Source organism: Cyphomyrmex costatus, unplaced genomic scaffold (genome assembly GCF_001594065.2).
Source record: "Cyphomyrmex costatus isolate MS0001 unplaced genomic scaffold, Ccosl1.0 scaffold101, whole genome shotgun sequence".
Lineage (NCBI taxonomy): Eukaryota > Metazoa > Arthropoda > Insecta > Hymenoptera > Formicidae > Cyphomyrmex > Cyphomyrmex costatus.
The window spans coordinates 115,473-133,544 of NW_017274966.1; the positions used below are offsets into that span (position 1 = coordinate 115,473).

General features: G+C 32.8%; 3 protein-coding genes across 4 annotated transcripts; all 3 read left to right on the forward strand.

Moving 5' to 3' along the window:
- Nucleotides 1–4,251: 4,251 nt before the first annotated feature.
- Nucleotides 4,252–7,523, forward strand: LOC108772716 (spindle and kinetochore-associated protein 1). The gene is made up of 5 exons (XM_018538316.1): nucleotides 4,252–4,441; nucleotides 4,605–4,722; nucleotides 6,178–6,299; nucleotides 6,413–6,896; nucleotides 7,366–7,523. The coding sequence occupies exons 2-5, from the start codon at nucleotides 4,611–4,613 to the stop codon at nucleotides 7,521–7,523; spliced, it is 876 nt and encodes a 291-aa protein (XP_018393818.1). The 5' UTR covers nucleotides 4,252–4,441; nucleotides 4,605–4,610.
- A 996-nt stretch (nucleotides 7,524–8,519) lies between these two features.
- Nucleotides 8,520–11,091, forward strand: LOC108772611 (zinc finger protein 665). The gene is made up of 2 exons (XM_018538185.1): nucleotides 8,520–8,783; nucleotides 9,187–11,091. The coding sequence occupies exons 1-2, from the start codon at nucleotides 8,520–8,522 to the stop codon at nucleotides 11,089–11,091; spliced, it is 2,169 nt and encodes a 722-aa protein (XP_018393687.1).
- Nucleotides 11,092–12,154: 1,063 nt separating this feature from the next.
- On the forward strand, nucleotides 12,155–17,608 carry Afti (aftiphilin). 2 transcript variants are annotated; one of them, XM_018538029.1, is made up of 8 exons: nucleotides 12,155–12,545; nucleotides 12,670–12,780; nucleotides 13,330–15,215; nucleotides 15,376–15,588; nucleotides 15,673–15,819; nucleotides 15,894–15,954; nucleotides 16,303–16,434; nucleotides 16,658–17,608. In XM_018538029.1, the coding sequence occupies exons 2-8, from the start codon at nucleotides 12,678–12,680 to the stop codon at nucleotides 17,158–17,160; spliced, it is 3,045 nt and encodes a 1,014-aa protein (XP_018393531.1). In that variant the 5' UTR covers nucleotides 12,155–12,545; nucleotides 12,670–12,677; the 3' UTR covers nucleotides 17,161–17,608. The 2 variants fall into 2 exon arrangements, with proteins under 2 accessions (XP_018393531.1, XP_018393539.1); XM_018538037.1 differs by having other exon boundaries at nucleotides 12,155–12,322.
- Nucleotides 17,609–18,072: the final 464 nt, after the last annotated feature.

An 18,072-nucleotide genomic window follows, 5' to 3' on the forward strand; every position in this document is an offset into this window, starting at 1 on the left:
AACGATTCTACGAGCGTTATGAGTGTTAAAACGGAACGTATGAGCTACAGTAAACGAAGAAATGTACTAGACGGTAAAATGTCTTACGAACAAGTGACGACGATGAAATAAAAAAGATGAAGTGTCCATAAACCGTCCACACGACACTTTACCATCTACTGTTTAATTTATTAAAAAAATATATATATATACTTCATACATAACTTCCTACATGAATTACTATACCTTAGTTCGTAGTAATTTATATATGAAATTAATATATATATATTTTTTTTTAATAAATGTTACACAAATTGGTAACTTATTCAGTATTGACTCTCACTCGCCTATATTTTATTAATATTGAGTGCAGCAATAAAAAAACAGACTAATTGCAATATATATTTACATGTATTCACACTGACCTGTACTGACTAGTAAGACCGAGTAACTACGACGTCGAGTCTCGAGTGTCTCCTTTTTCTTCTTCTTATATGTAATATAAATGGCCCGGGTCCTCGTTGACAAAGTAAACTTGACCAAGCTTAAGTCGAAGCCGGCTGCCGGCAACGCTTTCCAAAAAAAATGACACACACTCGAGGCAAAGCGAAATTTCTACTAAAGTCTACTTCACTCAAACGATCTCTCAAAACAACATTTCGCGGCTTCTCGCTGAAGCACGTCGCGCCCTCGGCCGGAGATCTCGCAAGGCACGCATCAGCCGGCAATGTAGGAAATTATATATCGGTATTAACTATACGGGTGCGTTCTTTTAGGCATCGGATTTGGCAGCCGCTGCGCATCAGATTTGCCGAACAGGCGTTTTTTATACGATCACGCAGATACGTAGCCGGCTTTATGGTACATGTTCATGGAACGCAGATGTGCGATCCATACCCCAGCCAATCAGAATCACCCATATGCTGGATTCACACTGCATCCGATTTTCGTCGTACGACGACTCTGCAACTAATCAGGAAACAAAATTTTGCTTCGTATCGATTATACAATTTTTCTGATTGGTTGCAGAGTCATCGTACGACGAAAATCGGATGCAGTGTGAATCCAGCAATTGAACTGACCCATTTTTTTTTGACGTCACTTCACGCATGCGCACCAAGTTTCCTCGAGCAAACGAATTCTTGCCATCTCTTCCAATCACAATATATACAGTAGCGCAACTCTCTGTCGGCACCAGGAAGTAAGATATAAGGAGACTCCACTCCGTAAAATAAAAGTGGACCCATTTTAGGTTTCGAGTTCAGCTTCCGATTCTGATGAGTGCGAGTAAGAGAAATGATCATTTCTCTTACTCGCACTCATTATGCGCAGCACTACTAAATTCACGAGCGCTGCGAGTGTCGAGAATCGGAAACGGAACTCGAAACCTAAAATGGGTTCATGTCTTGTAGACTGGCGAGACCGAGTGGAGTCTCCTTATATCTTCCTTCATGGTTCTAACAATGTCCTAACCTAATTTGCACATTTGAACATTTAATATGCGTACTAACAAGTAACTTTTATAAAATTATCTTAATTTATTCCATTATTCACAGCGAATACAGAAAATATAGTTCTCGTTTACACTATATAGATTTTTAATACTCACAGTGAAAAACGAGACGCATTTGAAAGAGAAAATGAAATAAAAATTAAACATATATGATGCACATTTACTTCTTAACACTATATTTTGCAATTAAATATACCCACAAAATATATTATTATTAATTAATTGTACAGCAATATTATATGTATAGCATATACATATATACGCAATTAGAACAGGAAGTCACAATAAAGTCAAAATGACATTAAAATGATTGAAAAATGACTTTTAATGATCATTTTGTAATAATTTTGACATTATTTTGATACAATGATGACTTATTTTGCTCGGATATATAATTAATGTGGTATTTCATTATTTTTGAAATATCATATGGCTCGAATAAAATTACTTATATTTATTATATTTTTTTCATATTGAATATAGTAACCGCAGATATTAGGAAATGCAAGAATACTCTCTCTCTCTTTCTCTCTCATAATTTTGTAAATTAACTTTTTTTATTTACAATGACAATTATATTATATTATATACTACAGTCAGTATCAATTAAAAAGTTGCAACAGTTTTTTTTCAAATGGTTTTCAGAATGTAACCTACTCATCGAGTAATTGATTCTTATTTATAAATAACACATTTCTTCCGCTTTTTAAAATCTCTCCAAATATCTGTAACAGAAAGCTAAGATCAAAGTGCTTCAAGAGAATCTGAAATCTGTACTATTTTTGTACAGATAACCTATTCTCCGTAAAGCTAACTCGGGCTGCTTTCCAGCTACGACACAAGTGGACACTGTGTAACACTGAACACAGTGAATCATTGCATCCTTGTTGTTTGCCTACGTTAAACGAGGATGAAACGATTCTCTGTGTTACACCATGGTCATGGTATAAGAATAAGGGTATGCTCACGCCGTGGACACCCACTGCGCAGTCAAAGCGTGACGTCACTCTCGGGGCCAATCAGATCGCCCAAACGAGAACATGGTGGCTCCTGATACTTGACATGGTTAATGTTCGGTGATACATACGATACGTACACAATGTCCTGTTGTATAAAAGGTTGTGGCAATTATTATCGCAAAACAAAATTGCTTAACGGAAACAGCATAAAATATTTTTCGTTTCCGAAAGATTTAACGATTGCATCTAAATGGCTTGCTGCATGTGGAAATCAAAACGTTAATATTAAAAAAGGTAAGATTTTGTATTTCTTGTAAATGTACAAATGTAACGAAATCAACTGTATATAATTTTGCTAAAGAAATACAACTAAAGAAATACAACTAAAGAAATACAACTAAAGAAATACAATATATATATCTCTGAAGGAAAAGGTATTAACATTTTTATATATTTGTTTCATAATAAATTCTTCTATCTTTGTTGAGTTTGTAATGTTTACTTATGGTTACATTTTGTTACAAGATATTCATTAGTTCTTAAATTATTTAAAAACGTATTTTTCCTGTAAACTTTAAATCAAAATAAAATAAAATATCTGACGAAAATGCTGCTAACATAAGTTGTTTGGAAACAGCAGTTTTAAATTTACCGCTTGTTTGTGTGACGTCACACTTTGACAATTTTAATTGGTCGCATGCGCGTGAGCATACCCTTATTCTTATACCATGTGTTACACAGGGTGCGATCCACTAGACACTTCAAACGCTTCAGACGCTATTGCCATGATATAAAGATCATGGCTATTGCTACAAATACTTCCGATAGAGTGATCCGTTAGTGTTACTAACGTTGCCAATACTACACAAGTGGATCAATCGTGAAGTGTTGGAAGCGTTATTATTGAACGTAATCTGCTAAAAAATCTCGTAACCATCGTATTCCTAGGTTGCGGAAGACATAATTCATGTTAATATGGAGACGAACGTGGCATTACGTGGTTATTATACATTCTTACCTTCATTAACCTTTCTTGTATCTTCTTCGGAAACTTTTAAAGTATGAGTATCTCCGGTATTAACATTTATTAATTGTATAACCGGCATTACTTTTAGTTTCGATCAATATAAAACGTTAAAACCAAACGAAATCACGAAACACAGGTTATAGTTAATTGATATTTCTGATTATTTCCCGCGCTTTTGTGCATTCAAAATATCGCTTCAGCCGTACTACCTCTTCGGCAGAAGCATTTGCAGCACGCTGGAAGCGAAAACCTATGACGTCATATATGACGTCGTATCTGCTATAGAAACGCTTCGAAGGGTCTAGTGGATCACATCTGAAGCACTTCTAAGCGTTTGAAGCGTCTAGTGGATCGCACCCACAGTGTCTGATTCTGTCCTTGTTGGAAAGCACCCTCGGTCTACGCTCTCTGTTTTTTTACACTTTCTAAAAACACGTCTGAATACACTGAATAATTATTATAATTAAACACGTATCACTTATCACTTTATCACACGTAGCACTATTCTCACTGTTTCTCACATAAAATTCGTCGCGTTCCCGCCACTTTCCGTCAAATTGTCCTTTAAATGCCTTATATGGACATTTCAATGGGACTGACAGACACCGACAATAGAAAGAAGAAGTGAGATAAAATATCTAGTGCCCTGATTGGTTACGCTCCTCGGTCGCGCATGTGCAGTTCATTTTTAGCTACGGTGAAAGTAGCTAAAGTAGCTTTTAGTTGCGCTTGTAATATACTGTGCTTCCAATTCCTATCTATCACTGCATGGATATCGTGAAAATGGTAGATAACCGCGTGGGTATTGTGGGTAATATTAAACATTTAATTTAAAGCGTTAAAACGTGCTTTGGAGCAAAGTTATTTACAATTCTCGACATATTTGACACAAGTATTTCAATAAAACAAAAAGTAAAGGACATAATTGTATTGTGATATAGTGATTGAAGCAGCTACCTCAGAGTAATATTGCTTTTTAGAAACTAATATTTCTGTAAACTTAATTAAGAAAAAATATGCTTAAATACATGTATTTTGTGGTTATATGCATTTTGTATCAGATTTGATCATATGTAGGATAAAGTAAAAATTCCATTGTCTATATTATTTAATTTGATTTCTGCAGCGAGGTATGATGGATGAAGATAAAATTGTGAAACAAGATGAGGATAATCTGGAAGAGATGATTGATAAACAAACCATAAGATTCCAGGGACTCCATACGGCTACAGTATTAATAAAAAGTATTATCACTGCTTTTGTTGTACTCATAAAATTTTAATGAATGAATTTTTTTGGTAGATGGTTCTTTGATATGAGATCTAAAGAGGAGTCACTTTCTTCTAATGAAATATTGAAATTATTGACATAAGATGAAAAAGAAAATAGCTTATTTGCTTTTTGTGTAATTAGGGAATGGAAAGTTACTTTTTACAAGTAATATTAAGTTATGCCTGGTTTATGCTTCGGTCTTAAGGTCTTAATCCTAAAATTCAGCCAATAGAGTTCAAATTTCGATTAGAACTGGCAGCTTTATTGGTTGAATTTTAGGATCTTGGGATTAAGACCTGAAGCATAAACCAGGTATTACATGTTACTTGTTACCGAGTAAAAAAAGTAACGAGTTACTGTTACTAGTTAGTTATTGCTTTTTAAAAGTAACTCGTTATAGTTACCGTTACTCGAAAGGTAACTTTTTGTTACTTTTCCATTAGTTTTTAAAAATTAGTCTGAAAATATATTTTTGCAGTATTTTTTGTTTAAACGGTAATAAAAGCAATATATATATAGCATGTATAACACTGACACTATGTATAGTTTTATTTTTTAGTTTCTTTTTAAACACAATTTTGTAATTCTAAACCTGTAAAATATGCAACACAGTGAGATATACGTATGTCCGATGTATCACATAGAAGATAGAAGTGCAAAATAATTCCTAAAATAATGGTACTGTATATATTTCTCAGCTGTCAAAGATCACTTCAGGATTGCTACAGCAATTGACAGCTAAAATATTTCAGGAATTTTTTTATACTTTGTGAAAAACTAGAAGATTATATAGGATTATATAGGACTATCTGAATCACAATATAAGTTAGAAGTTAAAAGGAAAATTAAGAAATACACATAATCTCTTTATTATAATACAGCTATATTTTTACTTAATCTATACTTTTAACTGTAAATCAAATATTTTGATAGAAAAAAAATTATAATGCTATAATTAAAATATATAACAAAAATTTTGCAAAAAGGGGTGTTTTCCAATTTCTCAACATAAATATATACAAATGTACAGAGTAAAGCTTTTTACACAGCTCAATTAGAACAAAACGTGTACGATGTTTAGGTTAAGTTAAACTAAATGTAGCTTGTACGCCTGTATTAAATAAAAACACTCAATATCCTACAACCGCATTTATAGCTGTCGTAATTAATAACATGTAATTGTTATATAACGGAATAACATATGCAAAGTAGCAATAAAAATAACTGTAAGTTTTGTTACCGTTATCCAAAAAATGTAACTACATTACCGTTACAATTACTATAATAATAAAAAAAAAGGAAGTAACGCAGTTATCAGTAAAGTTACCAAAAAAGTAACTTGTAACTATAACTTTGTTACAAGTAACGAGTTACTTTCATTCCCTAGTAATAATGCATTTGTCACTGTTATATTTCATTTCTTACAGGTAAACAAAATTTAAAAGATGAACTCCAGGAAGCACATGAGGAAATACAGAAAATTTCATGTAGCATTAGTAAAACAAAAAAAATGTTAAAAAGAATGCATGAACAGAATTCTCGTTTGAAGGTATGTATAGTAAAATTATTTCTGAAAATTTATTTTAAGAATTAAAAATTAGTTAAGATAATTTATTTAAATTATCTTAACTAATTAGTTAAGATAACTTTATTTGCTTGAAGGAAATATTCATGTTACTTGAAACTTTGGACAAAAGAATTCTTCACCAAGGAGAGAATATTCCACCTGAACTCATACAAGGTTACCAGAATGCAACTATGAATACTCCTAGTATGTTGAAATGTACTGTAAATTCAACACACCGGTTGACAACACAAATGTCTAATAGTGTAAGAAGCACCGCAACATTTGAAAAAGAAGAAACTATGAAAGATTGTAAAAGAACACTTTTTAATGAACCAGAAGTATGTCCAACGATACCACTTATCACTGCAGAAGAATTTAATACAGTACCTAAATATATTATTGGAAGGCCAACTGCTAATAATTTAGAGACAATTAATCACTTTATAAGTGCTATAAATCAAACGCTAATTGCAAAGTATACGCTTTTATCATTGGGAAAAATTGTTGCTCAAAAAAAGGGTGATCTTAATTTATATTTACGCTATAAGAAGCAAGAATTTGATATCCGAGATGAAAATGGTAAGTCTTAACAGTTTATATAAGTCTGTTTGTAAATATGTAATGTAAATGTCTATAAATAAATGTAACAATATGTAAAATATGTATTTTACATACATATACTCGCTGACTAAAAGGTTGCAATAGATTTTTTTTTTATTGTTTTCAGAATGCAGCCTACTCACTAGGCGATTGGTTCTTACTTACAGATCCATAAGTAAGAATCAATTTCATCAGTGAGTAGACTACATTCCAAAACCTATTAACCCGTAGTGGTCACACCTCTTAAAAATAACGTATTGGTCACACTGGGTCCAGTTGATCCGACGCAAAAAAACAGTCGCCATTTGCGTTCTACTTGATCTATTGACTACATCAACTCAAAAATTGCTTCGGGTCAGACAGACCCAGTGTGACCACTACGGGTTAAAAAAAAGTGCTGCACTCTTTTAGTTAGTAAGTATATATTGTACATGAAAATAATTTTCAGGATATCTCTACTTCTTCACAGCTGAGGATTATTATAGACAAACAAAAACAAAGATTGATAAGACTAAGTTGAATTTGTTAACAGCATTGCGCCATTGTAAACGTTTACGAGAATGCCGGCTAAAAAATGAATTACTATATGTAATAACGTCACATTAATACAATTTTTTTTTGTATTCATGGACTTTTAATATCATTGTAATAAATAAACATTAATTTTCTAATAATATTCTGAATATATACTTATAATATTAAGACATATTATTAACATAGTTAGAATTTTAGAATCTAAGAAAAAATATGTAATATTTTAAGAAAAATATGTAATATTTTTCTTAAAATATTCATTTCAGAAATATATTAATATTTTTATATACGAATTATCAATTTAAAAAAAAATTATATAAATCTATATAAAAATGTAATAAATATAAAATCATGTTAACAAAATTACATATTTTATTTTTTATAAGATTAATTTTTTTTATATTATTTTTAATATTTAATATTTTTAATTATTTCACTGAAATTGTTAAAATATTAAATTCTCCTTTATGTGCGTATACATATATGAATAAATAAAAAACATTAATCATATACAACCTATATGTAACCTCCATGTATCTGCGCTTCTTTATTTGTATTATTTTAGAGACTGTTGGAGACAAAATAGAAACGGTAAAGCAGTACCTTCAATTGTTTTAAAAGTAGCAGGCAATTCCAGTTAGCTAACCAATCTGTTTATTTATCTTTGAAGAAGCTGAATCGTGGTAGCACGAAAATTCACTATATCAAGAATATTGAGTTTGCCATGAAAGAATATTTGAATATTTGTGTTCTTTTCAAAGAAAAAGTAATCTATGTTTCATTGCAATATTCCCAGTATTTTTTATAGTGTGTAAAATAAATTAGATGTAATTAAAATGCATTATAATTTTGTTTTAAATGTGTTTAGTGTAAAAAAAACTGAAAAAATTATGAAATATTTAAATAACATTTACTGTAATTCATAAATAAGAACGATTATAAGATGATAATATATTTTGTATCTTAGTATTTTATAGACATTTTGCAAAAGATAAACATGTGGTTAAATATAAAGTGTAATTGAATTGTTATCATATATTATATAAATTTAATTTGCAGCGATAAAACATGTTAAAAGCAGAGTCAATTAGTACATTAAGTGATCATGAAGATGATATTGACAATTTGGAAGGTTCTATAATATGGTCCCAAGAGGAGCCACTTTCTTCCAATGAAATATTGGAATTATCGGTACAGGATGAAAGAGAAAACAGCTTATTTACTTTTTGTCGGTTATGTGCTGGTCAAACCACTAATCCAATATATATTTATTCTGAATCTGGCGAATCAATGAAATTGGCACATAAAATAAATACATGTCTAAGCGTTAAGGTAAAATATTTTATTGAACATATTTGATAAACATATATACAGGATGTTCGGAAAATTGTCCGTAATACTTCAATGATTTGACACTCAAAGAAGGAAAAAAAGCTATTTACAAAATTGTAATTTATTTTTCGTAGAAGTTATTTGCGTTAAAACACTAATAAATTATGATTATGAAAAATAAATTATGATTTTTTAACATAAATAAATAATTAAGTTTTATTTATGATATGAATAATCATTAAGTACATTAATTGTACTTTTAACTTCTTTTTTTTTTATACAAAAAATTATCTGCTATCCGGTTGTATTAAGTTTATCTCTACCACATAATATATTCTTCATACTATATAAATAATACCAATAAATATATGTATATTATATAATATAACGTAATTCATTGTAGATTAAGAAGACAGACCCATTACCAAAGCAGCTTTGTTTGACCTGCGTTGAGAAAGTAAACTGGTGTGATACATTTGATACACAATGCATTAAAGCAGAGGAAATTCTGTCAACGATGTTAAAGGAGAAACAATCTTTTAACATTTCCGATCGACTTTCTTCTGATCAACAATCCTGTCCTTTATGTATAAAGGGTTTCATGAATACGTGTGAGGAGACATTACAGAATATGAAAGATACCGAATTATACGAGAATGATATAATTCTAGAAAGCAGTGATGAAGAGAACATTTTTAACAACGCAAAGGTCAATAAGGAAAGCGGAAATCGTTCTATTACACTGCAATGTCTGGGAATTAAACAGAAATATTTAAAATGTGGAGCGTGCATGAATCTTTATCACACTGAGGAAACACTAGATAGTCATAAGTGTAAGCCTAGTGTACAGAATACAACAAAACCGTACAAATGTCTCGTATGTGATAAGACGTTTACTTTTGAGGAGAGATTGAACTTTCATATGCAATTTCACGAAGGCGCGAAAGCATTGTACTGCGAGGTCTGTAAGATAACGTTCGGTAAAGAGTTGAAGCTGTTCTATCACTATAAGAGACAACATTCCAAGGAGATTAGCGTATCGTGTCTACAATGCGGAAAGTTATTTGAGAATCAGGAGACGCTTCGAGTTCATGTTTGCGTCGACGGTAAAAATCGACCTCACATTTGTGAAGTATGCAACAAAGGCTTTTTTGATGGCTACACCCTGAAGCGTCACATAGTGACGCATCTGCCTGAGAAACCTTACAAGTGCTCGGAGTGTTCGAAGAGCTTTACACAGAAATCAAGATTGAACAAGCATGTCGCGAGCCACTGCATAGTTATCGAGAACAACCAGACGGTCTGGAAATGCATCCAATGCGGTGAAGTGTTCGTCTCTTGCGATGATGCAGATATTCATTATAAGATAGTACATGAAGACAAGATCACATTGATTGAGGAGCTGTTGACATCAAAGCTATACCATTGTGAATTTTGCAACAGTCATTTCATCAACGCGGACAACTTGAAAGCTCATCAAAAACATCATGTTATCGAAAGACCCTACACGTGTAATACATGCATGGCTACTTATAAATCGTTCGCTGAAGCTGTTTTGCATTGGAAGGAACATCCTAGATTGTTTAAAGTGCTCACCGTTTTTCTATGCGATATCTGCAACAAAGATATGAAAGAATTATCCTTGCTGTACAAGCACAAGCAAAATAGACATGACCGTGAATCTAGATTATCTGAGTCGGGCGACGCAAAGTTTATCTGCGAACTCTGCGGGAACTTCTTCGACAAATGTGAAGATATAAAGGATCACGGACGAGATCAGTGTTCCAAGTTCCCCTGTGATATTTGTGGCAGCCTGTTGCCTACAGCAAACTCGTTGAACGCGCACAAAAGGCGGCATAACGGATTAAGGCCGTACGTCTGTAATATTTGTGGAAAGAGTTACACTCAGTCCAGTCATATGTGGACTCACAAGAGATTCCATATGGGCATCAAGCCTTACGCTTGCGAATATTGCGATCAACGTTTCACTATAAAGCCAGACTTAGCGGATCATGTTAGGAAGAAACATACGAGGGAGAGACCATTCAAGTGCGACGTGTGCAATAAGGCTTTCCTGACTGGGTCCGTGTTTTACCAACACAGATTGATACACCGTGGCGATCGCAGATACAAGTGCCATTATTGTGAAAAGGCTTTCACTAGAACGGAGGCTTTGAATAACCACATCAAGATACACACCGGGGAAAAGCCACACTCGTGCGACGTATGTGGCAGATGCTTCAGACAGAAAGGAGATATGAGAAAACACAGACGCACCAAGCATGCTTCCGAACATGATAAATCTTGAGAATTGTTGTATGTTAAATATGGAATCAGTATTTTTTCATTTTTGCATTTTAATTATTCCTACGTTATAAGTATAATTGATATGTACGTAAATTCAGTACGTTGCAAGGCTGCGTTCGAAAACGTTACTCAAATGCCTTCCGAGTATCATTTTATTCTTGTTTAACGTTTGATAAACAACAAGGATAAAATGATACTTAGGTTTTTTCGAACGCGCGCTAGTATATTTTATTTGTATGAAATAGTTGTATTAATGTAGCAGATACATACCGATTATTAAGCTACTCTTTTCGATAAATTATAAAGTATTCCGAAGAATATGATATTAAGAAATTATAAATAATAAAATAAACAAGAATATGCACTATATATGTATCATATATAACTCCGTGTACATTATATTATAATATTATAATTAGTATGTGATATAATAATTGTATATACAAGTATATAAATGTTATATATAACATTTTATGTATAATATTTATATATTAAAAGATATATACTCATTAGTAATGTTATATAACAAATTATACATATAATACAAAATATATTACTAAATATAATAATTTGTATTGCCATATATTTAAACATATCGCTTATTCGCTACGATAATGACAGATAACTAAAAAATAGTTTTTTTTTTTAAGTTATAATATATAAAAAAAATTTGAAACAAAGAAAAAAGGAAGAACACAATTCTACTTATCTACAACCAATTATTACACTAAACTTGCGTTTTAAAATTAAATTTTAATTATTTAATTTTGAAACAATTAAACTTATTTTCTGTGTCATTGTAATAAATGAGCGATAAGTATAATGTTGCATATTTTAAAAAATTTACCACTATAAATTATTCATTTATTTTATATTGCATTTTATTTTACATTAACCATCGACGAAATTTTATACGCGTACAATTACACACGGCAGGTGCGCGACAGCGCGTCATTTACATTGCGCACGCGCCGCGCGTCTTGGAACAGGTGATATGAGGCGATGTTACATACCTGCGAAGTGCGATGTCTCATGATCGTCGTCATCGTGCATTCAATCGTCACGCACGGACGACTTGCTTTGTTGGACGGTTCGGTTCCTGGCTGTGATAATCACTGAGACCCGTCGCTCCCATACACGCGGGACACACATCACGATGATCACCAAGATGACAGTACCGAGATAGAATCGTGCCGACAAGCATCCCGAGATCTACGGAGCGGATTATACTGGTACGTGGTGATAGCCCGAGGATGACGGTGAGAGTAAAGTCGTCATCATCGTCGTAAGAATCTTGCCTTGGAAATCTGTTTTCTGTTCGGTCACGGGAAAACCTGTGAGTCCGTGTCCGAGAGTGCAACTTAACCTATATTACGTTTGACATATGTAACTCTGTAACGGGTACACGAATGAAGAGGAAAAGACGGCGTAATTGTAAACAAAGCCCGTGTTAAGGTAACGGTGGTCGAATGAATCCGCGATTTGTTTTTACGCCCGTTATGCATTATTAGTGAGAGATCTTTTCAATTTACATCTTTTGTTAATTTGTAAAACGTGTTGTTGATATTTTCTAAAATAGGGAGAACCATGGCTTTCCCACCTTTAGTCAGCTCCACGCCACCGCCCTTAGACAACTTTGGAGAGTCCGATGAAGATGAATTCGGAGATTTTACAGCTGGTGGAATAGATGGTATTTATGTACAGATTAACAGCCATCTACTAAACGTCAAATTGTATTGCATGTTATAACCTTTAAACTCTAATAATACTGTAACATAATATAACTGGAACATGCATTATTATGATATGCTTAAACGTGAAAAGAATATAGAATATGAATATCAGATAGCATGATATAAATGGGTCATATATTTTTTTCTAATTGTTCTGTGATTTGCTGACTCTTAGAATTGATTTTAGCAGCGTATTGCAGTATTATTAAAGTTTAGTAATACTTTGGATATATTTGAGGTAATACTACTCAGATAGCATGCATGCCTAAAAGATATTATAAAGATGTATATTAGAACATGTATGTATGTCTAAAAGATATCCAAAAAAACATAAAGAAGTCCTCTAGACAATGAGTATTTATATCTGGGTATCAGTGTTATTTGTGTCATTTTATCTTTATCATTTATAGATGTAGATAAAGATGGAATGACATAAATAGCGTTAGTAGCATCTTTCTGAACACATTGTTTATATTATTTTTGAATTTATATAAATATTATTATAGGTCTATCTGTTTCATCAGAGTCTCCACAAAAACTCATCACTCCGATACAAACACCAGTAGCATCACAGAATGTATCTCCTCGATTGAACGGTATTAATGAGTCACTAACATTGGATAATTGTTCTAAGATAGACAAGGCAAAATGTGGCGTTATCGATGATTTGTTGATCGTTGAGAAGGAGGACAACAATGTGAGCCACATAAGATTGACAGATAGAACAGATGATAGTAACATATTGGAAAATAATTTTGAAGACGCTAGTGTAACAGAACACAATGCATTAGATTCATCTAGAAATGACGAGTCGCGTAATATTGAGATTAGTAATAGTGTTGATCATGTTTGTACTCAGAATGTTTTAGTTAAAGAAAATTTCGTTGATACAGATGTAATTAGTAGCAACAATAGTAGTTTAGCTGATAGCGTAAAGACAGTTAGTGAGCAGGAAGGATCATCGAACGATTTGGAAGCGAACGACGAGGTCGAACCCGTGAGTCTAGACTTGGAGGATCTTACGAGTACGCCGGACATTTTGCAACAACTGGACGACGATTTTTACAATTATGAACAGTTTAAAGATTCTAGCGAATGGAACGACACTGTTAGCGATAAAAAGGTTGATGTAACGGTTCTGCAGACGGATTACTTGAATGATAAGCCTAATTCCACGAATACAGAATGCAACGCAACGGATGAAGTTGGAAAAAGTTACATGTCATATGACGAGAATGAAACTTGTACCAATGATACTAACGATAAATCTATCTTTATCAATGATGAAAAAACGATTTCCAATTTTGTTATCTCACAAGAATATAATGTAGGCGATACTGACGTTTTTAGACAACCGGACTGTGAATTCAGTATTCAGTCGAAATACATAGAGATGTATGATGTAATATCTAATACCGAGACGAGTAATAATAAAAAGTCGAATAAAACTGTAGATGATTCTTTTGATTTCGATTTTACTTTCGACGACGATGCTGTAAGAGAGGAATCAAATTTAGATCATACATCCGTACATACGCATACTGAAGGCATCCACCTTCGAAATTCTAGTAGAAAAAGCGACGCAAGTACTTTTCCTAATAATTTCTGCGATATAACTGATGTAAAAAATACTATACAATCAAAAGAAAGAGTAGAATATGTAGACGTAGAAACGAAAAATCAAACTGTTCAAAAAGTAGCTGTGAATGGGACAAGTGAGGAAATTTCCACTGAGGAAGGAGAGTCAAGTAATGAAGAGATACGCAAAGATTACATTCCAGAAAACGGTTTTGACGCATACGATCTAGATAATTCCGACTTTACAGAATTTATGGAGCATAGAGATTTTAATAATGTATCGGAGTTGACAAATAACTACAATTCAATACCCAGTACATACGAGACAGTACAAATTCATGATTTACATACATCTTCATCTGATGCATCTTGTATACAAAAGTTTTCACCAATTAAAGGAGTTTCACTGCCATCTACTAATACATCTCTCGACTGCTTAAAGGATAAAATTAATATTACGAATAATGCGGGCGAAGAATGTGCCACATTTAAAAGCGAAAATTCTGTAGTATATTTTAGCGATGGTAAATTTTATGAATTTCCCTTACCAACAACCGAGCCAGCGGCAACCAAAGCACAAAACGATAATTGTCCCAAATCCGAAAGTGCGGATAACGAAGATGACGATTTTGGCGATTTTACTAACTTTTCGAGTACAACAGTAGAATGGAAATCTGACGATGCTAAAGAATTGAAGGTACCTGAGGACGATGATGATTTCGGAGACTTTAGTAATTTTGAAACAGCAACGGATGTAGTAGAAACTCAGCAGTTTAGTTTAAAAGAATCTATATGTCGGATAGAAAACAAGAATGTGAGTTTAGGAATGTTTGTGTAATATATAATTGCTAGTAGTTTATTAGAGTAAAAAAATGAGTGAATCGTTTTAACTTAGATTTTTAGTTTTAAATTATGATATAAATAATATAGAATTTTATATATTTTAATATATAATTTAATCAAAACGTTTTCAGGCTGCGAATAAAATAGAAGATATAATAACAAATATGTTTTCTGTTCTTTCTGAACATCACGAAGTCGAGTTAAGAGCCTTAATAGATAAAGCAGACAAAGTTTGGCAGAATGTGAAGAGCGTGGAAGAAACCAATGCTCTCACTTACCAGTGGGCGAATAGTAGTAGTAATAATGTTCTTTTGAATGCTCTTGGCATCGATTCTCGGAATATTGTAAGTAAGCACACAATTTAGTAATCAAAATATTTTTACACATTTATGAGAAAAAATAACGATATTTGTTATGTGAAATTAAAGCTATTTGGACCAAGATGGAATCCGAATATACCAAGATTTGCTGCAAATCTTGGTTTTACTCCATTAGAGCCAATTAAAGCTACTGCTGAGCTTCAGCAACCTTCTGCAGCCAATACTAGCAAGACACAGGGCATAGCTTATTCAGATGTAAGTTAAGGTTTAATTTTTGTAGTACGTGTAAGTAATTTATATATCAATTAATAATTGTAACGTCGTATTAGGAAGTACCTGCTGCCCAATTTGATTGGAATAGTTCTGGCCTTGTAAATCCTCTAGATGCTAGTAAGTATTTATTGTAATTGCATGTTTAGTGATTAAAATAAAAAATTGCACTAAAGAAAGGAACATAGTTAAATGTCTTATATTTTACTAAATAATCTCACATATATAGATAGAGAAAGAGAATATTTTCTGAATAAGTATTCTCTATGTAAAAGTAGTTTGGTGTTGTCTCTTACATATAGATCATATGTACAAATTAAGGCTACGTTTGCTTCGATGCTTATAGTAAGCATTATTTATCCTTGTATAATATTTGACAAGGATGAAATAAGTGCTGTGAGCGCTAAAGCAAAAGTGGTTAAAGTGTGTTGAACTTTGTCCTAAATGTCGCGAAAAATAATAATACAGGTGGTGGTGGGTTATCCGCTCTTCTACCTCTGGATTTATTGTGTCCGTTTGACCCTCTACTAACACCTCATTGCTCCATACATTCCGAATCCTATCATCAGTCATCTTGCTCAACGAACTCCGTTTATTACTGTAAGTGCTCAAACTGTAATGTCTTTGTCTTTGCATACATGTATATGTATATTCATAACACTTTGTTTCAAATAGAAAAATATTTTTACTAAGTGTATATATTAAAAAAATAAGTAGACTCCCATTTAATTTTGCTCTGCTTGATTTTGAACATACGTATTTAAAAAATTATTGTATTCATAATTCAACTAATTTTAATTATTAATTTTTATTATTGGTGCAGATTCATCAGAAGCAGTTGTACAAGAACCAAGTCAATCCGTGAAATCGCAAAATTTATCCGATCTTCCCAGCAGTTCACTAAAACAAAAATCGTCTCAGATATCCAAAATAATAGAACCATTGCCAGGACCTTGTACAGTGGAATGGAAGAAAAAGATCGAACAAGACATCGGAATTAAGCAGAAAAGTAACTTTTCACATCGAACACTGAGAAATGCCCCTCTAACCAATAATAAGTCATTTCCAGTAAGCAATAATACCTCCAAAATACATGATTATCATAGAAAGGTATCGGTAGGTAAGAAAGAAAATACGCAAGGTACGGAACACGTAGTCGTGGATCGATATGGAAGACCGATGACCGTGCAAGCCGAGACCATAAAAGTTCTGAATCAATTACCGGACCTGTCATTTTTGAATGCGAGAACTTTACTGTTCAATCGCGAGCAGAGGCAGATCGTGCCGGATCTGGGCGCTATGATAAATCGGAAGATGCCTGGCTGAGTAACATCGGTCTGAATGCAAGTTTGAAAGGGCAAACGCGAGAGGAAACTTCCCTGAGAGAACCTGTTGTCAGATGGATGTTTCTAAGTGACCTATACAATCAAAACGTACTTCTGCTACCTTTCAAACCTGTGTTCAGACCAACCTTTAATCCAACCTTGGCTCTTCCATGTCAGGAAAAGGATAATAAAACGCCACGTATGAAAGACACTGTCCTATATTAATCTGTTTGCTTGCGGCACCGAATAATGCACTTCGACATTCCGAATCTTCATTGTTTTGTGATTTTATAGTGCTGGTATTGTTACTGATCCTTCAAAGTCTTTACTTTGTTACGCAATTACGATTTAATGTTGTATTAATCGTTTAAAAAATGATGGCACGTAAGTTTGTTTCGTTAACTAAACAGTTATGTAATCTTTATTAAAGGCGACAGTTTTACGTCGTTACTTATATAGATATAAGAACACACACATTCGGCCATATTCTAGTCTACAGTTCTTAATGATAAGTTTTATGTATTATATAGGAGAGATTTGTTCGATACATTTTTATTTTCTATGATAATTGCAGGCAATTAAGCGCCAGAGTATTACATTCGTTTGTATCGTATTTCAAAAATTTATCTGCTAATATTCTGGAACTACTTTTTTAAAAATGAACCAACTCTAATATTCATCTTGGATTCATTTCTACCAATGTAGGCTAATATTAATTTCGGTTTAGTTGATTTTTCATCTTTTTCTAATTCTTAGGATTGGAAAAAGATGAAAAGTAAGCTGAGAGAGATTAACTAATCTTTATTGATGGTAATGAACATTATACATTCAAGAAACTGCGAGCGTACTTTATACGACGTTCATATGTTATACAATTTCAAGCAATCGTAAATATTCCCAGTCTCATATATAT